This window comes from Gallus gallus, chromosome 2 (assembly GCF_016699485.2).
Source record: "Gallus gallus isolate bGalGal1 chromosome 2, bGalGal1.mat.broiler.GRCg7b, whole genome shotgun sequence".
NCBI lineage: Eukaryota > Metazoa > Chordata > Aves > Galliformes > Phasianidae > Gallus > Gallus gallus.
In genome coordinates, this window is record NC_052533.1 from 44,222,596 (window position 1) to 44,246,950 (window position 24,355).

Genomic DNA, 24,355 nt, shown 5'->3' on the forward strand with positions numbered 1-24,355 from the left:
AGCAGTGCCAACAATGAGAGCAGTGCTGGTTCTCCAGAAACCTGTTTTTCAGCTAACAAGGGAGACGATGTTCCCTATGGGCAAAGGACACTTAGGGCTGAGGTTTGAGGTACCTGAAGTGGCCTGCGGAAAACTTGCTCCAGTAGCCTCCAGCTATCAGAGGGTGGCACTGTCTTACCCAGAGCAGCATTAACTCAATGGCCTAGTGATCACATCTTCAATAATTTTCTAGCCCACTGCACTAACAGGTAGAATTGTAGGTGAAATTTGTCCAGAGGGAAGACCTTCAAAGACTTCAAGCCCAGTCAGACCCACATAGGTGTGGGGATGCATGCTGGAAATGCCCTGTGTAATGAACCTGTAGGGTCAGATCAGTTAATAATATATGGGCACATACCATACATTATGTATTTAGCTCAGGCGGGCTGCGCTGAAGTCAGAGGTAAATCAAACTGTCCACGAGATCAGGCTTAAAATACTTGAAAGGCGTTTGTGGACCAAAATTCAGCAACAAAAGGTCTCCTCCCAGAAACTCTGTGCTGGGGACACATTGACTCAAGTCAAAGGTAAAGCTGCTGCTGAATCCCCCCTCCTGAGGCTGTTGCTGGGGCAGACACTGAGTTTTAATGCAGAGGTAACTCAGACAAACCTATCACTGATGGAGCCCATCGAAAGACTCAAGCTGCAGGGTGCAACACAATACTTTGTGGCACAAAAAGACCTTCCGAATGAGGGTCTCGCATTAATTAATTAAGCGTCGGAGCACCTAGAAGGAAAAGCTATCCCATTTTACCAGCAAGAACAATGAGTCTGCAAAGGTCAAACACAGTGGAAGGAGGAAAGGAAAGAGAGAGCCCATGTACTGGCTGCCAGCTCTTCTCTGCCTATTCACTCCTGAGACCCCTACAAAGGCCACAGGTGGAGGACAGTAGGACCATAGAGAGGTACTGCACTGAAGTGTTTAACGACGTGCAGAAGAAAAACCAACAGGGCTACACAGATTGAGGCAGGTCAGTAAAGAATATGGCATGAAGATAGCTGATACCTTCAAAGCCCGCAGCCCCGGGCTTATGCCAGAACTAGACGTGACTCGTGTCTGTGTTTCATACGATACCGCCAAGCATCCACCCCGGGGCTTTCCTTCATGTTTAAATCATGGAATGCAATGTAATGCTGACAGCTGCCTTTCAGAAGGAGAGGGGAGAAGAAGGGAAAGTGTTTGGGTGGGCTGAGGCAGAGCTGCACTCTGCTCTGCGTGCCTGCATGGCTCTCATGCTGCAGCTCAGCCTTGGCGGGACATGCCCATCTGCCTGCCATGCCCAGGAGGGGAGCACATGGAGCTGGAACAGGGAGTGACCCATCTATGATTGGGGTGCACAGCAGCTGCTGCGTCCGTGCAGAAGGCGGAGGCCATCATGGGGAAGAGAAAGAAATGCAAACTGCGGGACATCATGGAAGATGGTTGGTATCATGGAGAAATGATTTCAGCTCAGGACTTTCCAACTGTATCAGTTTTCACCTCTCAAAGATAGTGCAATTTCCGTTTGCTAACTAAGGGAAATTTTGTCAATTTTCCAAATTAAAGGAGATATTAAGAACATTGCTTTAGAAAAAAATACAATGTGTAATCAGTAAGGAATGCTCTGCCAAGCTTCTCTCACACTTAGGAACCTGCTGTATAAAGCATTGCATGTGCAAATCCCAGCAACAAGTGAAATTGCTCTTTGTTCTTTGTCTTGCAGTTGGAATAGAGATCGACGGACAAGTCGAGAGTGACTCAGAGAGTGAAGGTAACCTAGAGAGTTAAAAATGTAGTCTTGCTTGAAATACAAGAGGTGATATCTTTCTTTTTTCTCTGTGTTGTGGCACAATCTACAGCAGTAACCATTTCGCGAGCTGCTTGTAAGCACCCAGATTTTTCCCTTGAGGTTTGACGTACAGTGGTGATACATAAAGCAATACCCTTGAGCAGCCTACTCCCCTCATTCATGCTCTTATAGCCCACGTCCCTTGGTCATCACCCCAACTGAACAGTTGTTGCGTCACCCTAAACTGCACTGCGCCACACCGAGGTCCTGCCTGCCCTGCCTGCAATGCACACCACCATAATACATGGGTGTCTTGATTAGTCCTGACCACAAGAAGATAAAAATGAGAATGTATTGGAGAGAGGCTAACAAAGAGAAATAGCTAGGGGGTAGGATTATAACAATAAATAAAGAGAGGTAGCTGAGAGGTAAGATTGTAGCAGCACTGTATAGATGATATGAATGAATAGACAACTGCAGAAATGGTCCACAGTCACATCTGTACAGTCTGCACTATCCATTAAGCATGAGGAATTTATTAGAAAAATGAAAGTGATTGGTTTTTTTATTTAAATCATATTCACCTTTCCCCTACAGGCAAACCAGAAAATAAGATAGAAGCAACAAATGAATGTTCCACATTTACCCAAGTATTTGATGGGCTGCAAATGAAAGCAGGGATATCTGACTGCACAAAATGAACAGTTTTTCAAAGAGGGTAGTTAGTCTTTTGATCTAGATCAGCTGAGACTTACTACCACATAGTAAGTGAAATCTAACTACCGGCCCTTAAGAAATGAGTTGAAAGATCCTTCTCATTCCCAATGACAAGTATGACTACCTTTTCCTACTATCTTTTTATGACTAGCAAGCAAAAATGATTTGCTTGTTATTAATTTCTAACTGTTAACCAAAAGAAAAAATGTAAGCAATTGTAAATTAAATGTAAATGTAAATTCATCAAAAGAAAAAATGTAAATGCTCTGCTTCCATTTTCTTCCCCTTTTAGGCTGCTCATCTTTTACTCCAAATCCCACACCAACCCAATTTCCCTCTCCCATCACAATTTCTCCAACTGTGAAGAAAAAAATCCATGCCAAAATTACAAATTCCTTTTTTGATGTGAACATTCTATTTTTGTTAGTTAAATTTTGGAAAACTAGAAGCCAAAAGAATCTGAAAACCTTACTACTAATTTTAATGTTGTTGGTGGCAAAAGGGATGGAGTTTTTTGAATGTTATTTCCCCCTTTCCATTATATTCCACAACTGAATCACGTTCCACTTCTATCCTTCAAAATGGAATTGCTTCAGAATTTGTACAAACCAAAAGGGGAACTTGCCTAAGCTGTACCTTTTCTCTAGCTTAAAGTAAACATCTCTCACCTTGCACCAAGCAGCAGCACATTGCATACTGTTTAACTGACTGCAGTTTCTGTTTCCACTGCCCAGGTGTGCTTACATGACAAGAAGATATGTTTGTACTCATGCTCTCTGATGGATTGTCTTTTGCTTTTGTATCTAATTTCCAATTTTCCAATGGTCACACATGCTAAAATGAGAGTTATTGTCTTAAATGGGAGCCGGATGTGTCCTTGGGCAGGGCGTAATGCAAAGCCCACTGAAGTAAATGGGCACCTGCACACTGACTTCCCTGGGGGTTGCACCAGGCATCCTGCTGGCACTCCTCTAGTGAATCCTTTTGGTGTCAACACAGAAAGCTAAGTGTTTCCCAAAGTGCTTGTTGTTTCATTGTTTTTGATTGTTGGTTTTTTTTTTTTTATCCATTGCAGAAGATGAAGTAAAGGACAAGAGATCTAAGAAACAGACCCGCAGGGAAATTGTCAGAGCAAACAGACTTGAAAGGAAAAAGTCACAGAAAAACAAAGAAGAAAATGAGAGCAAAGAGGAAGAAAATTGTCCTCAACAAAGCAGAGCGTCTAGGAGGAAAAATCATCGAATGAAAAGAAATGATGGAAAAAAAGGAGGAGGAGAGAGAGACAAAAAGGCTTCTTCCAAAGATGAAAAGGAGTCAGAAAATAAGGAAAAGAAAACAAACATGAAAGGAAAGGAGGAAGAGAACAAACAGAAGAAAGGCAGGAAAAACAGGTAATTCGGCAATCCCTGAGTAGTGCCAGGTGACAGACCTGCAGTTGTATGGGCACACCACGAGCCCAAGGCATGTGGGTTGTAATAGCAAAACCAATAAACTGCAAACATGTTACAGCTTCCCAAAAGGGTGAAAAACATCAGTGTAAGATGCTGTGTGGTGAAACCCTTTCCAAGTTCTTCTCTCATTATTCTTTCTCAGCCAGGGTAAGACTCACACTACAAGACAAGTGCTCTTAAACAAGACAGCTTAAATGTCTCAGATCGGGGTACATTTTTTGTTTCTCTATGGAAACAGTAAGGTTAAAAGGCATCTCTCACATTTTCAATGCTATCCCAAGCCACATCTGGCTTATCCAAGGCATGAAAAACATTTCTTCAGAGCCAGCACTAGCATTAGGCAATGCTTCTACAACTGCAGTGAGGTCCAAAGCTCAGTGTCAGGTCAGTTATGGCGGTCGGGTGGGGACAGCGGTCCCCAAGGGGGGAAAATCCCACCCTTGCACACCAGCCTGTACATTGTACTGGCTCCCCGCAAGATTCTAACTCCTGTGAATTTTTCCATTTTGTGCCCTTAATTTTATGTCTCTCCCAGTGCCTCTTCCAACTCTTCCAACTCATCTGACGAGGAATCACTGTCAGAGGAAGAGCTTGCAATGCTGATGGAAGAGGTGGAGCAAAAGAAAAAACTCATCTCCACCATGAGAAACAAGCCCTGGAGAATGATGAAAAAGCTCTCTGTGCTCAGGTACTGGGAACCCACCCTCAGCTGATGTCAGCTGCACTTTGCCTCTCCCAGAAATGGCCTTTTTGCTGATGTTACCGTAACACTCCAGACTTGGAAAAGTGACCAGCTGAACCTAGTCACCTTATCTGGGATTAAAGGATCAGAGTTAAAATGTGGAATTTGATTTTCAGGCTCTGTAACCAGAGAATGGACGAGGTGCAAATCTGTTCAACTGATATCCACCGCCAGGTCATTCTACCCTTGTAGTTAAAACCAAGTGTCTCACTGCTGTCAGTCTACTTGTTAAAGCAAACTGCGCCCTGCTTTGCTTATTCATGCCCATTGTTAGACAGAAATCAAAGCGGCAGGGTGACACGTTACTTCAGAGTTCCCAAATGCTGCTGCTTAGAATAATAATAATAATAATGTATTATTTGCAGATGTTTGTGGAGCAAAGATAACTGCTGCTCACAGGTCAACAGGAAAGGGATCATCACGAACGGTTCCTATGTAAAGGCAAATCCCAGATCTGATTAAAAGTAAACTGAAATCCCTTTTCCACCAGGAGATAATTTCAGCTTCCAAAATAACACTGTAAGGCACATGCAGCCCCACAGGGACATGGAGCTTGCCAAGAAGCTGCCCAGAGCTGCTGTGATGGGCTGCAAAGGAGGGCAATCCCCATGTGCCTCTGCTTCTCTTTAACACGCCCAAGGCCAAGGCCTGCTCCATCTTCCCTTAGCATGAAGAGCCATGAACACCAGCAATTATTTCTAAAAATCTGGGTAAAGCTCTGTACACCTCAGAGTCTAAAGTTCTGCAAGAAAAGGAAACAAGCAAACAAACAAACAAAAACAGGACTATTAATTCTGACATATTCTATCTTTGGAATAAGACCCTGTCTAAAATTCTGCCAGGGGTTATGTTTGGATGTGTACCTCCACCCTTTCACCTTATCCCTGGATAGTGGTCATCATTGCGTCCCTCCAACGAACCTAACCAAAACTGTTGCACTGCCCATGCAGGGGACTCCAGAAAGGCTCTCTGAGGGCTGCATATCCATAGTCACTTTGGTTGCACAAACTTATCCATGAGACAAGAAAGGATTAGTCTCACTGAGCAGAGGAGGAATACAAAGCATAGAGAGAGTGAAACAGTGTGTTCAACACTTCCAAATCTGACATTAGGTTTGCAATTAAAGTTGCAAGTGGTTTTTGAAACGTTATGAACTGAACTAGATGATTGTTTCTACCAGGTAGAAGTCTGTCTTTCTCACAAGCCTAGGATTGCGAAGGATCTCTCAAGTCCTTAAATTTAATCTCTTCTTGTGTTGTATTTTTCAATCGCACCAATATACAGCATAATTTTATTCACAAACTCATCATACCCCAATACCATCTACCCTGTTTGTTTCTATTTCCCTTGGAAACCTATTCTAAAACTAATTTAGATTTCCAGTCTGATTTTACTCTGGACCAGCACGCACTCATTTATCTGACACTGTTGGGTCACTTCCATATGTCTGTGGAGGTGTTTGCAGAGGGAAATTCTGTGTTCTCTTTGGGTCGTTTCACTAGAAAATGTTAACTTCTTCTTGACCAATGCACTAGGCTAGAGGAGCTATCACAGACATGCTGGGGTCAGAGAGGTAGAGGTGAAAAGCTAAAGACCTCCTTTGCTCTTTCAATAACCTGCACTTTTTTATTTTCCAACTAGGGAGGCACAAGCTTTCGTTGAGAAGTTTGAGGGAGCCCTGGGAAAAGGGAAAGGCAAAAAGTTGTATGCATATAAGATGATGATGGCAAAGGTAAGCACTGAAATGAGTGTAAAGAGTGTGAATTTGTTATGTATTCAACACTCTTTCATCAGTTTATTAACTCAGAATTGGCAAAAGAAACACAAAGATGTAGGGATAAATCTTCCTGTCCACATTCACAAAAATACTAGCTAGCTTCAAATCTGTAGTGATTATAGAAAGAACAGGGGGAAATTTCCCCTGCCTTAGTCTCATTGCCGCCCTCCCTGAAGTAAGGGGGGGATTGGAGTAGAAGCAAAAAGCACAGCCCTCTGCTTGCATTCTCCAAAAATGTTAAACTGAGAGACCTCTAATGACAAGAGAGGCCATGCAAAACTCCTGCAGTACCCCATGGACTCCTGTAAAGTGTCACCCCCTGGTTAATGGGGAGACAACAGAGTGAACAGCAACAGTATTTTAAGACTGGTGTAGGTAACCGAGTTGCATGTTGTCATGGAGATTATATTGAGAAGGGCAAAAGGAAGACAGGCTTGAGCTGAAGGGAGTTTAGTTGCTGGTTTGATGAGGAAGGATCCTAGCTCGATATTTTATCAAACTAAAATTTGTTTTAAACAGGATTGGTTCTGCATTAATTCTGTCAGTCCAGAGCTTAATCTGAATTTTCCACTCCTATGGTAAACTCACAGGGCAACCATAATTTTCCAAAAGGCTGGGAAGGGGAAAAATCCAGATAGCGAACATAAAAATTTAGGGGGGTTTGGGCTTAAAAGCAATTTCTGTAGTAGTCCAAAAGATCAGACCCAGAACAGATTTTACACACACTTCTAGCAGTGCTTGTAAGTTCTGGCATTATAAGCCCCTCCAGATCAAGCAGCCTCCCTCTTTGTATCTCTCTGCTCACAGCCGTCTTGTCTTTTTTCAGAAATGGGTGAAATTTAAGAGAGACTTTGACAACTTCAAAACCCAGTGCATACCCTGGGAGATGAAGATAAAAGAAGTGGAGAGTAAGTAGGAGTCACCTCATGCTGTGAGATGGCAATGAGACATTTTATAAGGCAGCTTTTCTTTCATTCAGACCGCACTCTGGTCCATAGGTCCCCACTCACCATAGGCATTGGTACCACACAATGAGCACATGAACAGCACCAGCCTCCTCCTCCATTTCTTCTCTTCACCATCTGGAGGGTCTTTGGCAATACATGTGGAGGGAAGAACTGTGGGCAGATGGCTCTAGGTCTTGCTGAAGACATTTTAACCCTCCTAAACTCCTAACCACAAATTGTCTTTTGTTTTAAGGTCACTTTGGTTCCTCTGTTGCTTCCTATTTCATATTTTTGCGATGGATGTATGGTGTAAATCTTGTCCTTTTTGGATTAATATTTGGACTGGTTATAATTCCAGAGGTAAGTGCTTAATTCTGTCTGTAATATCTTGCCCATTGCTTAATACGAACATGAGATTGATGGCTTAAACAAGGATTTGTAACAGATAAATCTTTAGAACAACAAAATGTGTGAGGATTATGATTATTATTAAATAAATAAATTATTTAATAATTTACATTATTAATTCTAAGGAGGTTTCTGAGACAGGAGCAAAAGTTGCAGTGAAATCAGTAGACCTAAAATGCTACTCAAGATTCTACCCATCCAGCAGCTAACACAGGAACTCACAGACCTAGCATGAGGCCATTTTTACATTTTGACTAAAGCAAGAAACATGACCTAGGTATCCTCCTAGGTGCAAGCTCAGATATGCGAGTGCCCTAAGAAATCAACTGTGATCTTCAACAGATTAAGAAAATCCCAGCGACAGTACGGAATCTTCCAAATATTTCCTTCACCTCTTTGCATTGTACAAACTGTAGTAGAGATAATGACGTAGGATCAGTTACTCCTGTGTAATTATGAAAGATCAGAACCATCACATGCAGTGCGGTCCTCACTAGATGCGTTGAGTACAATTTTGGTAAATATGCCTTGGCACAAGTGTTCACAGGCTCCAGCATGGGATTGTTGTGGAGAACTGCCCAAGTTTCTGATGGAAAGAGCCAATGGCAAAGTTCCTGCAGGAGCCCTTTTGGGCCCTCCAAGGGGCACAACCCCAAGATGATGACCACAACAGAGCCCTGAAAATGGAGCCACCAAAGGGAGGAACAATTGATGTCCCAAGTAATTCCCAAACAAAGTACTTGGCAAAGTATCTCTTCTATATTTCTAACTCTGATAATTCACAAGGATGAGTTTTATTTTTAGATTCTTGCATTTCTCTCTGTACTTGGAGAAGGAAAAATTCTTTCATTTATTGAAGAATTTTTTAATACAGCCATTATAGTTCTGGCTAAATTACTTGGTACAGTCCTTAAAGGCTGTGCAAGCCACAAACAGTGGCAACTGTTCTGTTCAATGCAGAATTTTATGGAGCAAAATTGCAGCACAGAGTCCCTCCTGAGTACCATGCTTTCGATCTCCTTGATATGGTTGTTCACACCAGCAAAAGCTAAAGCTCTGTTTCCTCACAGAATGCAGAGACATAGCTATTAGCACTGAAAAATGCAAATGTATTTTCTGGAGAACTATGCATATGGTTGAACACTAAATAGCTTCATATAATTTGTCTTTAAAGAATGCATACTGTTACTCACTGCCTACAGAGCTGTTACAATACAGAGAGAAGCTGGGCAATAAACCCATATAAATCATAAATTATTTATATCAACTAGATAGCCCTAAAAAGTAAATGATAGACGATATGCTAGGATCTTTTGGGGCTAAGAATGCTGATATTTTGGCATGGGCACCAGTCAGAGTCCACTAGTAAATACGTTACTAACTCTCCACAGCCCTTGATACTCTCTTTGTGGACTTAGCTGCTGAGCTTGCTGCAAGGCCTGATGTGCATGGTGCCATCAGGAGAGCTGTGCCATGAAAACTGTTCTTTGTGTCAGTCTGTCAAACACTACTTCCCCAAACCAAACTGCCCTTCACCTCACCTCAAGACCATTTTTTCAATTCCAGACTGTACAATAGAGAATCTACCGCAAGCTTGACCCAGTGCTCTTGACTTCTCTCTAAGGAAGAGTCCTGCATAAAAAGATAAAACTAATCCCTGTATTGCATTAGACCCATGAAATTCAAGCAAAGAAGCCTTGTGCTAAACTAAGAACATTTAAACTGGAAGTGTTCATGGAGGGATGTAATTCATTGGTGAAACAGTTCCTGTGCAATGGATGTGACCAAGGAAAGGGAATACCTCTAGTAATTTGAGTGAAATTAATTATGAATAGTTTAAACTGCTCTTCAGGCACTAAGGAATAAAGCATATACTAAAATCAAACAAAATCAAAGGGGATTTGTTAAGGAAAAAAAAAATACTGGAAAAAAAAAATCTGTACTAAACATGCATCACTGTTATTAATGCTTACCAGGTCCTGATGGGAATGCCATATGGGAGCATGCCAAGAAAAACTGTACCTCGGGCTGAACAAGCAACAGCTATGGATTTTTCTGTTCTTTGGGACTTTGAGGTAAGTACAAGAGTGTTAATCATAAGAGACCAGCTGAGTACATAGTAAAACCCTTCAGAAGTTAGAGTTGCTAGAGGAATGAATTTGTCCCAGGTTAAATCATTAATACAACTGTTTCTTTTAGAAGATGAAGAGATGCCAGCTGCTATGAATGGCAGGTAGTACAGATCCCCAGAATGCAGGCACATATGTATGGGTTTGAATTCTACCCTCTACATGAGAGCTTGCTCACAGCCTTTGGAAGGGGATTATCCCCTCTTCATTGCCATTCCTATGTGCCAGGGTGAAGGGATGTTGCTGATTTTAACTGAGAGTCCATGAAATATACAATCAGTAAAAAAAGTTCCCTTGGATGAGACTGTACCATCACATTAAAGAGTGGCTACCAAGATCTGCCCACCTCATACCTGTGTCTGGGTACACCCACCTGCATAGCCATGCTGACACCAAGGGCTTGGTCCAGCCAACCCCTGCTGTACAGCCACACCAGCTGCACACCTGGCAAGCTTGAGAAGCAACCTTCAACTGTGGGCTATCAGTGCACAGCTGAACCCTCTGCAGTCTGATGATGTCAAATTAAGTCCTTGAACAGACGCTTGCACTTTGAAAATGAATGGATTGATGCTTAGTCCAGCGTTCTCCATAGGAGAGGTGCAATGGGGAAACATATTTCAGAGCAGGTGTAAAACGATGAGCCAATACTGCGAACTTGAAAAATACATTTTGAAAGGAGCCAGGGAAAAGCATGCTTTGGCTGAAGGAGATCATATCACAGGTTTCCAGAGAGGAAAGGAATAAATCTCACTTGACACCATGCCTCACAAATGGAGCTTAAAGAACATTCTGGATGATGTGTAGAGAGAGATGCATTTTTTAGTCCCCACAGTTTGATGAACCAAAAAGATAAAGGTTAGGGGTTCCAAGCAGAGAAAAACCTTCATTAGTGCCTTCCAGAAACATCATCTTTATGTTCCATGGACACGTTTTCATTACAACTCTCTAGCATACACTGTACATAACATGCTCCAAATCCCAAGGAGATGTATTGAGGGTCTGTCAGTCACAGGCGTGCTCTATTTCTCCCAGCTGCAGTCAGCAGCACGAGGAGAAAAACACCCAAAGTTATCCTGTACCTGTGGCATTGCACTTTGTGCAGCACAAATGTGCAGCTCATGTTGCACCCATGGATACCGGAGACACCTCTAAACTAGATCCAGTGCACAGCCTCCGATACACTTTTCAAGCGGTGTCTCAATTTTGTGTTTTCCAAAACCTTGATCAGAAGAGAGCCTGCTCAACTATCATGGCCAGATTAATCATCTACGCTTAACTTACAAGCTGAAAGGCACCATATGCAGTGATGCATACCAACCTGGATGAGATACGACAGAAGAACAGGGAGAGATCAGGTTAGGACATCTGCACACTCTTTGAATGTCCCATAGTTTGTGCAGTAAAAAATAGGTCTAGTTGAGACAAGGTGGTTGTTATCGTGTCTGAGCTCTGCTTTGTGCAGAAAAGAAATACTTTGATTTTAGTCTTTAGTTGAATTTGCTCAGCAGGTGGTGGCCAGTAAAAGGAATTAAATCTGCAGGGTACCGAGCATCTGCTGCCTCCCAGCTGACAGGAAAAGTTCCATCTCATGGTGGGGAGCCCCTTTACTACAGCATTTCTACAAGATTTGAGTGTTTGATACCGACTTAGAGAAGCAGGTGGGCTAAGCCACAAAGAGCAATAAGGAGTTTTTTCTGGTAAGGATGAAACAGCAATAGACAAAAAGTGGATGTTAGTTTTGATCCAGTATCTTCTGACGCAATCCCTCTCTTCTTCTCTCTTGGAGGAAGGTAAGCAGGGCACATCGATGGCTCTCAGAGATGATGGGGCAGCAAAGAACTCTGAATGATACACTAAAAAAAGCCTGCCAAGTTGATTTTCCTTGTTTTAAGTTTTCAATTTTCACCAAAAACCTCTTTCCTACAGAGGAACAGCCACGTGGCTTTCACAAAGTTTTATGTTTGCTTTTCCTCTAGGGGTACATCAAGTACTCAGCGCTCTTTTATGGCTACTACAACAACCAGCGGACAATTGGCTGGTTAAAATACAGGCTTCCAATGGCATATTTCATGGTTGGGATCAGTGTGTTTGGCTACAGCCTGATGGTTGTTATAAGATCGTAAGTACAGCAGAGTTGCCCCCCTGCATAGCCCACTGGGGGTATTTCCTAGCTGGATCCCTCCAACAGCACAACACTCAGCCAGGTGCAGCTTCTACAGGTAGAGCACAGAAAGCAGCTTCACGCCTGCTGGGTTCCTAGTCTGCTTCATCCCTTCCTCCAACATTACTACGGGGCTGCCTTGCCAATAGAAGTTGTACTTCAAGGCACCAGGGCAGCAGGATGCAGCTGAGACTGCTGCTGAGCCTGTCTTTGCCAAAAATAAAACCCTCTGTACAGAGGCCACACTAAGGAAAGGTTATTCTTCCCTTGCAAGAAAGGAGAAGCCAATGGATTTGTATTGCTAACAAAACAAGTCCTATTGCTATACAGCAGAAAGAGCCACACAAACCTTTGGCTGCAGTGGGGCATGGGATTTGCTGTATATTTGCCACTAAATGGCAGCATCTGTTGTCTCACCTGTCTTGAGGTGCTAGGAGCTCTAGCAGGAGATACACAATGATTTCAAGGATCAAACAACAGAGAGGAAATAACAGAAGCCATATCTATTCCTATGCTGATTAATAAGAATAATCCTTTGCCTCTCCTTGCATGATTTGCTGCAAGCGATTTTGACTCCAACAGTGTGCAGCTACTGAAATCTCACTAAAATGCTGTGTTGCAGTGAGCGTACTGGACAGCAGCAGTGATTTTTGATAAAATTTAACTAGCTAAAGGTAATCATTATCATTAACCCTACCCCAGGGCCCAGAGGTGCTCTAATAGGCTTTCTTCATGCACTAGGTGGTGGAAGTAATCCCTAGCCTGCTTTCATCACCCACAGTAGTTTTTCTACACAATACAGATTTTATTTGTACCTCCAACAACCCCAACAGACAGTTCAGTTGGTCCTAAATCTTCACAGGATGGCACGCAATGCCAATGAAAGCACAGCAGATGGGGACGATGACAACTTCGTTTTCAGCTGGAAAATGTTCACAAGCTGGGACTACCTCATTGGAAACCCAGAGACAGCAGACAACAAGTTTGCATCCATCACCACCAGCTTCAAGGTAATCCCTAACCAGCATTTCTCAGTTCGCCTCTGGAAATGCTCCCAGAAGCTCTTGAAAGCATGAATAGCATTTCCAACAACCACCAGCACCACACTTTCCTTTACACATTCATACCAGCTCATGTAAGGAGAAAGCAATAAATAACAGAGCCATCAGTCAGCATCTAGCTACTTGATCTGGAAAGTAACTTCATCCAGTTTAACCTCATTCAGAGCTAATGCTCCGTGTAAAACCGCAGAGAACGCGGACTTGATGGCACCCTTGGACACAGATAAAACCAGAAGGATTTTTGCTAACATGCATGAAACAATTTTTTGGAGTGTAACACAGCTAAGGCTTAGGATGTTGAGTAGGAATTAACTACAGAAATTGCTCTTAAAGTACCATCCTCAATATAGCCATCATAGTTCTAATTAACGCTTTGTAGGGTAGGAAACCACCTGATGTTGCCTTAGGCTCAGTGCTATGACATACACACTCCATTTCTGTGAGCATCTCTGGTTTTTCAGGAATCTATTGTGGATGAGCAAGAAAGCAACAAGGACGAGAACATCCATCTGAGGAGGTTCCTGCGGGTCCTGGCCAACGTCCTCATCATATGCTGCTTGTGTGGGAGCGGCTACCTCATTTACTTTGTGGTGAAACGCTCCCAGACGTTTTCAAAAATGCAGAATGCTGGGTGGTATGAGAGAAATGAGGTATGGAAAATTTAATTCCAGTTTGCTGCTATGAAAACATTCCTTGAGTACTAGCATAATCGTTGCCCCAGCCTGAAGATGGCATCCAAAGCAGAGAGATTCCCTGCCGCGGCCCTGAAGTCCCTCTGTAACTTCACACTTGTGTTAACCAGGAAGAAGACTGCTCTCGTTGAGAGGTTCTGGGACAAATCTACAACTCCTGCAGGCAGGGAAACTGCTCTCACAATAAATAGCAATAGAAGCCAGTGCAACTTCAGCAATCACATTACTAATATAAATGCCTCAACCTCCAGTTGCATATCAATGCTCACAAACTCCGCTGTACTAGAAAGCTTTCTGAGGGTTCAAAACGTCCATAAGCAGACATAAACTTAAACTCAAATCTTTTTCATTTCTATTGTATAACAAGAATAAGGTTTTACGACCTCAAAAATCTTTGTGTGTCTGACTTTGGAATGAAATACAAAAGGTGTTTCTACCTTCTGAAAGGCTTATTTTAAATGCACAATTTATTACCATGCACCTATATATCAAAGTCAAATCAAATTCAAAATAATGTTTTCTCCTAATTCCCTCCGAAAACTCTAAGACAGCTCACAAAATGCTTTGATTTATTTGAGTCAACATTTCCAAAAGAAAAAAAAAAAAATGACTAGGAACTGCACCTTTCCTGTTGATAACTTCAGATCTGCGCATACACAATTCTGGGTACTGTTCCCAACCAAGGAAAGAAAAAAAAAAACAAGTGGCTGAGACAGAACCTGTTGTTGGTTGTACAGACACAGTCCTCTGTGGGCCAACGGGCACTGGATGGCTCCAAAAAAAAGACAACCTGCAAGTCATGCCTGAGCTAATGCTGACATTGCCAGTGACCTCACTGACCACAGTGACCCTGTGCTTTGCACTTCACAGGGAAACAAAAATGAGACTAGGACATATTTTCTTGGACTGCAGCATTGAGTCCTTGATGCACTTGCCTTCACACTCATAATTGCCTATCAAAAAGCGCAGGTGCTGAATGCAGCAAATAAGCATTAGCATCAACTAATTATTTCTATGCGCAAGTATAAGCCAAGCCTCATGCTTCCTCTGAAACTAAAATAAGCAACTAGGGGCTGATGCAGGCAATAGCATGAGGGATGTGAGGGAACTAAATATGCATGAGCTTGGACCGACCAGGAACAAACTTCTTAGAGCTCATCCCTTTGAGATAAGGGCAAAAGTGCTCCCGCAGGAGCTGTGCAGCAGACACACTAAGCCAAGCTGGGAGTTGAGCTCATTCTGGCTCCCTCTCCTCCGTAAAACCTTCAAGAAGCCCCAGCCGGTTACCGACAATTTGCTGGCAGCTCCATGTGTTCCTTGGTCTAAACCTTATTACTGTAATTGGTTGCTGTTAATAGGAAAGAGCAGAAACTAATTTGGCAGCACGCTATCACATAACACAACTTTCTCCCCATTACGTGCCAATCCCACTTTTGCTGCTCTGCTCTAATAGAAAGTCATTTGCTGATGGTAAAGAGGTTTGTCAGCTTTCTCCCTGGTGAAAGCAGTGGCCTTGCTGTAGGAACAGCTAGCACACCTAATTCTGATAACAGCTCACACTAACGTAGTCACTCTTGTTGCTGTTAGCAGTAACCTTCTCATCTGACAGGTTGAAATCGTGATGTCCTTGCTGGGCATGTTTTGCCCTCCCCTGTTTGAAACTATTGCCACACTCGAAAACTACCATCCACGCATCGGTCTGAAGTGGCAGCTGGGGCGCATCTTTGCCCTCTTCCTGGGAAACCTCTACACGTTCCTTCTGGCCTTGATGGATGATGTCAACGAAAAAGTAAGCGCTGAGCTGAGAAGCCAAGTTTCCTAGCATTTTCTGGAGCCAAAGGTGATCACAGCCCATCTCTTCACCCTTTGCAGCAATTCCTTCTTCCTTCCCCATTGCTGTCAAGCATCAAGCTATCCCAGAGAGGGGCTGAGTTGGGTTTTGGAAGTAGCTACCAGGCTAAAGTCAGGGACTCAAGGACACACTCATAGGCCTGTCTCCAACCAGCCTCCAACTTCTTTTTATAGACATGAAAAAAGAGGTGCTATAGTCTTCTATAATCACAGACTAATAAGGTAATTTGACTTTTTTCTTTGACACCATTTGCAGTTTCTGTTAATGCAGACCCCAAGGATATGATTTATAATCCTCTTCCCCTGCCCTCCCCTCCTTAGCATGATCCCAGTAGAGTGTTGCAGGCAGATAACTGCTGGAAAGGATAAACGTCTAACTGATCCACAGAAAAAAATGACTCCATTTTAAGCAGAGAATAAGAGGAATCGAGGAGGTTTGCTCAGCCCTGAAGAACAATGAACAAAACAAGGAAGGAGGACTGCACAGAGGTCCCTCCGCATACCTATTGACAGTCCTGCTCTCTTGCTCGCTGTGGCCCCCATACCATGGCTCATGGCTCTTCCATGTGCAGGGAGCAAGTTGCTGGCTCCCCAAAACTTGCTGCTTTTGGTCTGGAAGGGCTGCTAGTTTACTTTCTGGTGCAACTCTGTTGTAAGCACAGTTTCTTGTATTAAGGGCGGTAACTAGTAGAGAAGAGAGGGGAACCCATTAGCATCCTTTGGAGACCTCATGTACTTATGCTCTTGGCTGAGGTGTGTCTCCATTGCAGCTGGCTGAAGAGGATGTTGTGAAGAACATCACGCGCTGGACACTGTTTGGCCACTATAACTCCTCCATGGAGAACAGCACTGCTACCCCAGCTCCCCTCGACCCCGCAGATGTGCCCAGGGGACCCTGCTGGGAGACAACCGTTGGCATTGTAAGGAATTTGTTAGATAGTAAATCTCTGGGATTTTTCAGGATGGCTTTTTTTGGTTGATGTTTTGGATGTTTCCAGGAGTGAAGTTTTCTTTGCAAATGGCATTGCCTGAAAACAAGTAGGGCATCTGCACACAGCATGCCTTTCTGAAGGTTACTGTCATAAAAACTGAAATGTCTTAATAATAAATGTGGTCCTGAATGCACTGCTGAAATTATAAGAGCTAAATGGTTGTTTTCCTTTCCTGCTTTAAATTGCAGGAGATCGTAAGGCTCACCGTGTCTGATATCCTGGTGACCTTTGTAACCATCCTGGTGGGAGATTTCATCCGAGCTTGCTTCGTGAGATTCATGAATTACTGTTGGTGCTGGGACCTAGAGGCCGGATTTGTAAGTCAATGTCCTGTTGGGTCTTAGAGCTGAGAAGCCAGAAGTAATTTAGGGCCATATGTTCAAATATGGCAAATAGATTGATTTTGAATGATTCCAGCCTTTATCTGGTCTTACTTGATAACATAATTGGTGTAGGCAGTCTCTGCATCACTTCTCTGGATCAGTCAGTTTAATCCCAGAAAATACCCTACAAAAATATAGTTCTTTCTCCCACAGCAGGACTTGAAAACATGAAGATGACTTGAAAAAAAAAATAACATGATATTCATACAGTCATTATAACCCCAAAACTTTGGGTCCATCTATATATAAGTTCCAATTCTCAAAGCCCCATATCTTCCTGTACTCTGCAAGAAGTAGGATGCTTTACTCACAGCACAGTTTTCTGATCTGTGCTGGAGGTTGGCCTTATTTCTGCTGCAGTGGAATAAGGGACTCTTCCTTCCATTCTCCCCCTGCATAACACACAAGAGTGCTGAACACCTTGATATTCATAAAGGCTACATTACCAAAAGTGTCAGCACTGGAGCTGCACAAATACAATACAAATACAATGGGAAAAAGAAAAAAGAAAAAAAAAAAAGGTCCATTGTTTCACATTATTAAGAAACAAGCAAAAAAACAGATGAATTAAGACAGAGAAGCAAATACCTGGAAATAATGCATTTATATAAGAGCACCAGCTGGCTACCCACCCTGCTGGAAGGGTTTCCCGAAGAGGTCTAGAGAAGAGCAATGAGGTGAGCTTTGCAGGTGCCTAATGGGCCTTGGTCAGACAAGGAGAGCTGGGAGTGGGCATTTTGCTGCCCATGGGGCTCTTTGAATTTATTCTGGAGGAGGCAGACAACACTTCCCCTGGTGGACAACGGAATTCAGAGCCCCCTGACAGCTCCCATTACATGTGCTCGCAGATCTTGTTCTCATTTAAGCTTCTGTTTTCCTCCTCCAGGCTATCCCCTTGCCTCACTTTGTTAAACACCATTTTTATTTATTTATTTATTTGGAGGGGGGGTTGCTTTCCTCAAGCAAGAACGGAAGGATGCTTTCCTCAAAACAACCTTTAGAAATACTGCAAAGGGTTTTCTTCATTCTTAAGAAGATCTCCATTTTACAAATAGCTGGAAGTCTCTTCTGTACTGCAGGCACTCCTTGATTTATATATATAATAAAATAATAATAACAATAACAAATGTAGCTATCCATTTTCTATCTCTCAGTGAAATGGAAAAGATCTGTTTCAGAACTTCCTCCTCTCCTTCTCCCTGGCTTTCAGCCCAAGCAAGCTGTGAGGTGATGTTGCACTCAGATATGAGACCCATCCAGAATCTACCAGGAGATGAGCCAACTGACATGCTCCAGCAGATTGCCTTTTGCAAATGAGCCATCTTATCCACTCGAGCTCAGAAGGAGCAGGGCAAGGCCCTTACTTATTAGGACTAAGCAGCAGAACGATGTTGCAGCCCTTAATGTGGAGCATTGCTAGAGGGTATGCAGTGCAATCTGGCAAAAGACAAACTCTCCTTTCATGCCATGTGGCTCCCATAGTAGTTACAGAAATATGGAAGTACTGTGATCTTACTGTTCTCTTTCTCCTACATCTCTGGGAGATTACTCCTGGTGCTATGTGTATTACTACATCAGAGCTAAAGTAGGGTTGTCTTTTCCACCCCCCAGCTCAGGAATGAAACAGGAGTGCAGGATGTTTTGGCAGCAGCCATCTAAACCAACCTATGGGATACTGCGCAATTGTATATGTGTTTTCTAATGCATGAAGTGAATAGGGCTTTTGCTTAACCTGGCCTTCCTACAGAGACTTTGCTTCCCTCAAAGCAGAAGACAAGAGACATTGAAAGTTTTTGTTACTTTCATGTCAAAAAAACAAGCAAGTATCAACATCTAACTGAAGGTTTAAAGTCGAAAAACCAAAAGAAAGAGAAAGAATGTAATATTTGTACCCATTGCTTCCCAAAGCTGTGAGCATTCAACTCAGCACAGCTGTGACTAAGCTTCTTTTGAGTTTTCTACATAAAAGTCACCTCTTTTGAGTTTCCTACATAAAAGTCACACTTGTTAAAACTCAGCTTTATAAAACATAACAGCATGAAGTACATGCAAAGTGGGTCAAAAGCAGACACTACACCAGACGTTTCAAACACATGAGGTCATTACCCATCAACTTCTTAGAACTATGTTCTGTATTGTAATAGAAAAATAAATATTGCTCAAGATAACAGAAGAACTTTACCTATAGTTTAAATTGCCAGAATTGACCTGAGTTTTGTATGCGTTAAAGCTTATCTATGTAGAACAGTAGCCATATGATAGCAAACCTGGCAGAATAGTAACTTATAAAATGACAAGTACTATCAGTAGATTAGAGCTGCCTGTTCTGAATTTAGCACTCACATCAAACAGGTCGCTCCACAGAAGGCAGTATTTTAACCACAGACTAACATAGTGCAACACCTGATAGTGACCAGGTTAAGCATTCCTTCAGTTTTCCCTTCTCATGCTCTGTGTTTCTGCTCTACAGCAGCCTTCTACCCCAGGATCTAGGGACACGCATATACATACATGGTGTATCATTTGCTTGCCAGCTCCTCATTATGGCTGGTTAAATATTCAGTATTTTACTGTGGTGAAACTGCAAGTCTGCAGCCAGATACACCAGCTGGAATAAAATCTAGTCCTGTGCCATGACTCCTTTGCATGGAATTGCCTTTATTAGTAGGGAGGAGATATAAACATGGAGCAACTCTAAGTACTTCTTTATATCTATCCAATTTTAAGCAAGACAAAAGAAGAGAAGCAGCCCACAACACAATAGCTCCAGTTCTGCTTTCATAGCTTTTGTTCTTGTTCCCACACAGCCTTCCTATGCAGAGTTTGACATCAGTGGCAACGTTTTGGGTTTGGTCTTCAACCAAGGAATGATTTGGTAAGATAATTTCATGTTTTGTTTTTGAATTATTGGGAAAAAAAAAAAAAAAGGCTATCCTGTGGAGGTAGAATGTTTGGGTTTCAGTTTCTCTCACTGTTTTACTTTCTGGGCTTGACTGCAAAAGCAGAAATTTTAAACTGTCAGTTTAGTTGCCAAAGAACAGTTGTCTACTGAAACAGGGAACAGTTTCGGAAACTCTGCCCTAGTCTCACTTTCTAAGGTCATTTTTTGGTAAAAATGTAATTCCCCCATCCTTTCAAAATGACTTAAGTGCTGGAGGAAGAGATCAGAAAGGGTTCTGGGAGGGCTACAAGCTCACCTTGTCAGCAGAGGGGTGGCAACAGAGCCAGCTGAGCATGTCAGGCAAAGGAGGCACAATTGCCCCAGAGGAGGGCAAACTAAAGCTGCTCTTGTGACAGCACAAGGCAACCACACAGAGACCTTCACCTCCTCTGGGAACAAGATTTCTTTTGCCAAGGTTTAATGTTCCTCTACTTCAACATCTCTGCAGACTCAAGGATGTCTCCCTGCCGAGTACATCCACTTGACATTTTCCAAGCTATCCCCACGCAATTTTTGCCACAAACTGCAAATCCTTCTTTGCAGCCACTGAGGTTTGAGGCCCAGCTGGTGCTCATTGTGTGGTCACTATAAAATGGGCACAGGCAGCTTCTCCTAGAAAAGTACAAGGATATCACAAACCAGCCCACTCAGGCTTTAGCTGTGGGCAAACTTCCACCACATTAACAACATTTTTTCTTCCTTTGAAAAAAAAAACCTTCCAGTCTGTCAAAAATTGGTACCTTTTCCTCTTGTTTCCTTTTCAGGATGGGATCCTTTTATGCACCAGGTCTCGTGGGTATAAACGTGCTGCGCTTATTAACCTCCATGTATTTTCAGTGCTGGGCTGTCATGAGTAGCAATGTTCCTCATGCACGAGTATTCAAAGCATCCAAGTCTAACAACTTTTACATGGGACTGCTGCTGTTGATCCTGTTCCTCAGCCTCCTACCCGTGGCCTACACCATCATGTCCCTGCCTCCTTCCTTTGACTGCGGACCATTCAGGTAGTAGCAAAATATCAAAAATACCTGTTTGTTGCTCTGGTGCGAAGGACTATTTCCACAAAGTTTGAAGTCCTGGTCTCCAGCAGAGATGCTTAAATACCTCCAATTTCTGTCATGAGGCCACAAGCCTTGCCCATCTGTGGAGGCACACAGTCTGCTGGAAGCACTCTGCCTCCTCTGAACTCATCTGCTTTTCTCCAGTGGGCTTTGCAAGCCCAGGTGTTTTGTCCCCTCCTGCTACTCAATTCCTAGTGCTTCCTCAACATACACCAGTTAAAGGTGTGGGAGACAGCAGGACGCAGCCTTAAGTCTCCCAGCAACATTATGGTAGCACAATGGAAGTCTAAAGCCTCTAAGACCTTCCAAATAACCAAGAAATCCCACGCCATGAGATGCGTTTAATTTTGATGGAAAAATTCAGGAAATGAATAGGTCTGAGTCTGAAGCATTGCTGCTTTTAAAAAGAAAAGCCTATATTTTTTCATCTCCTAAATTAACACTGCTCAGAGCATTCAGTGGACTGGATTAACATGCCAGTAAAGTCTAATTTGATCGAGTAACACCATTTCCTGGGCCTACTGAGTCTGACTCAGCATAGAGCCAGATTGGAACAAATTGTTCCTGTGGGTTATCCATCCGCTGATAGAGAATGATAATAAAAGACTGAGGGAGAAAGGCAAGAAACCAAAATTTCCTCTGTTCTGTAACAAGGATAGGTGTCTAGCAGCAATGTCAGAAGATCTGACAGGAATCTAATTGCCTGCATGCTATCATTTGGAGATGACTAACCTGAAAAGAGAGAGAGCTATTTTAATTCTCTGTCTCTTCTTCAAAATCCACTCAGCCTATTTCACCCCCTCAGCACAACTTTCCACCCATAATTTGACTGAAAGCTTAACTCTCCTAGGCTTAAGGCAGCCGAGGAATCATAGAATCATAGAATCACCAAGGTTAGAAAAGACCCACAGGATCACCCAGTTCAACCATCCACTCATCACCAATGGTTCTCGCTAAACCATGTCCTTCAACACAACATCCAAATGTTCCTTGAACACCTCCAGGGTTGGTGACTCCACCACCTCCCTGGGCAGCCCATTCCAGTGCCTTACCACTCTTTCAGAGAAGCAATATTTCCTAACATCCAGCCTGAACCTCCCCTGGCGCAGCTTGAAGCCATGAAGCTGGAACCCCATCTAGCTAATCTTGTCTTTATTCACTCTCATCACAAGGACAGAATCCAGTGCCTTTCTGAGCAGAATCCAGAGGGACGGCAAGGAGGAAGAAAGCCTAATAATGAGGAATAGCACTCATGGGCTGAATTCACAGGTGCTGGGGGAGAAGAAGGTCAATTACGTAATCCAGCCAAATTCTCAGCTTTTACAGTTTTGTTCTACTTTCACATAGAATACTCTCATCTGCTTTATCAATCCAATTTGAAATGACTCTTTTGCTGAGTTTCCTATTAAGTGATAATCACAGCTTGCTATTTCTGTCATTGCTTAACAGCTCTTCAAGTTGGTTCATCATTTCAGAAAAGCAGAATTTGCATAAGGAAAGTCATCTCTAACGTGAGAAGGCCACATTTAACAAGATATTGATCAGAAATGTATGGTTATTGCCATCTGCAGATTTCTATACATTCCAGAATGGTAAATGGGTGTAATTCATAAAGGACCTGCCTGATGAAATAAATGTACAATCTTCAGGATCAAGTTGGCTTAGCAGAGATTATTCCTCTAACCAATGGTGGGGCAGGTCAAGGGGGAATGGACAAAAAAAAGATAACTTAAAATGAAGTCATTTCAGTAGAATTTTTACTTCCAAATCCTTGGTGACCAAAAGCAAGATGGTGTTCACTGACAGAGAGAAAACATGCTAGTTAGCATCATTAAATTGGGAGTTACTGTGTCCCTCTATGTTCTCTCTACACTTCTTAATTGACCATTTGTCTTTCCAGTGGAAAGAAAAGGATGTATGATGTCATTCAAGAGACCATCGAGCTTGATTTCCCACTTTTTGTTGCCAAGATCTTCGGCTATGTGGCAAATCCAGGACTAATCATTCCTGCAATTCTGCTCATGGTGTAAGTTTTCCTTGCAATATTACATGCACAATACTGTGGGAGGTGAGGAGGAAGTTCTAAAAGTGGCTGGGATTTTAGCAACGTCTACATACATCTGCTGAGATAACAGCCTAGATGAAGACAGACACACTTCCTGCTCCCCAAATCCTTGCCCGACCCAGTTTCCCAAAATTTAATTTCCCAACCAAATTAAACACAACCTTGTAGATGAAACATATTGCTGACAAAGGCCTCGTGGTCGTCACAGCTTCTGTTTGAAAAATTTTCAGTAGCCAGTAGGAACTAAATGGACAGTCTCAGCCTGGTACCTTGTGGAGAAGCAATTTCTGTCACAGCTGGTGGTATTTACAGCACTGCCAAGCCAGGGCATTCAAAAATTACACGTTCCAAAAATACGAAGAGAGTATCTTTTTTTCTATTCTTGCAAGTAATATATCTGAAATTTGTTTCCGTGCTGCTAGATCATTTCAGCTTTGAAGCTACATCAGAAGCCATACTTGATTCTTGATGCCTCCAGCAGCATCAGAACCAGGGCAGTTCTCATTTTATTTATTTATACATATACATTAAGAGAATTTTGGCATTACTCTTGGGATTTCCAGAGCTATCAAAATGAGTGGGAGAGCTGTGGCCAAATTTTACAGGCAGCTTTGAGCATGCCAGACTAAACAGCTGGAGATGGTGAAGGGTTTGGAAAGCATATTTTACAGGCTTGCCTCTTAACGCTTCCCTTGGCATGTGCTCATGTTGGCTTCAGGTCTGATCTCTCTTGGGCACTGTGGTCATTCATTGTGAGTAGGTTACACTGAAGATAATGCCATTAAATTAAATCAAATGTAAGTTCACGTGTTACAGAGTTTCTTACAGGAACAACCTGAGAAAAACCCAAATTAAACTGAAAATTGCTACTCGTCCCTCAACCTGTCTCAAACTCCTTACTCATTTTAACCTAAATAAAGATTATCAGGTACTGTAACACACGCAGATTGATCCCACACTTAGAAGAATCAGATATGAGTCACACAGAAGACAAGAAGTCTAATGTCACACCTCCAGTATGGCCAAGCATGTAATTGAGCTATGAGCTCTAGTTCTCCAGGCCTCACAGTAGCACTATCAGATGCTACAGCTTGTACGAAGACTGCAGAACCAACCCAACCCAAATGGATAACCTTTGCAAAAGGACCACAAGTCAGGTTTTTGGGCCT

The 24,355-nt window shown here is 42.7% G+C and overlaps 1 protein-coding gene across 1 annotated transcript in view; it reads left to right on the forward strand.

Moving 5' to 3' along the window:
- Positions 1 to 1,189: 1,189 nt before the first annotated feature.
- Positions 1,190 to 24,355, forward strand: part of TMC2 (transmembrane channel like 2) — a 28,945-nt gene continuing 5,779 nt past the window's right edge. The window contains exons 1-17 of the mRNA NM_001039324.2: positions 1,190 to 1,461; positions 1,743 to 1,790; positions 3,601 to 3,916; positions 4,512 to 4,664; positions 6,360 to 6,450; positions 7,322 to 7,403; positions 7,696 to 7,802; positions 9,827 to 9,925; positions 11,956 to 12,098; positions 13,003 to 13,150; positions 13,663 to 13,851; positions 15,503 to 15,682; positions 16,515 to 16,664; positions 16,925 to 17,053; positions 19,927 to 19,994; positions 20,825 to 21,064; positions 23,022 to 23,147. Coding sequence (NP_001034413.2) covers positions 1,416 to 1,461; positions 1,743 to 1,790; positions 3,601 to 3,916; positions 4,512 to 4,664; positions 6,360 to 6,450; positions 7,322 to 7,403; positions 7,696 to 7,802; positions 9,827 to 9,925; positions 11,956 to 12,098; positions 13,003 to 13,150; positions 13,663 to 13,851; positions 15,503 to 15,682; positions 16,515 to 16,664; positions 16,925 to 17,053; positions 19,927 to 19,994; positions 20,825 to 21,064; positions 23,022 to 23,147 — 2,315 coding nt within the window. The 5' untranslated portion in view covers positions 1,190 to 1,415. The remainder of the gene's footprint in view (positions 1,462 to 1,742; positions 1,791 to 3,600; positions 3,917 to 4,511; positions 4,665 to 6,359; positions 6,451 to 7,321; positions 7,404 to 7,695; positions 7,803 to 9,826; positions 9,926 to 11,955; positions 12,099 to 13,002; positions 13,151 to 13,662; positions 13,852 to 15,502; positions 15,683 to 16,514; positions 16,665 to 16,924; positions 17,054 to 19,926; positions 19,995 to 20,824; positions 21,065 to 23,021; positions 23,148 to 24,355) is intronic.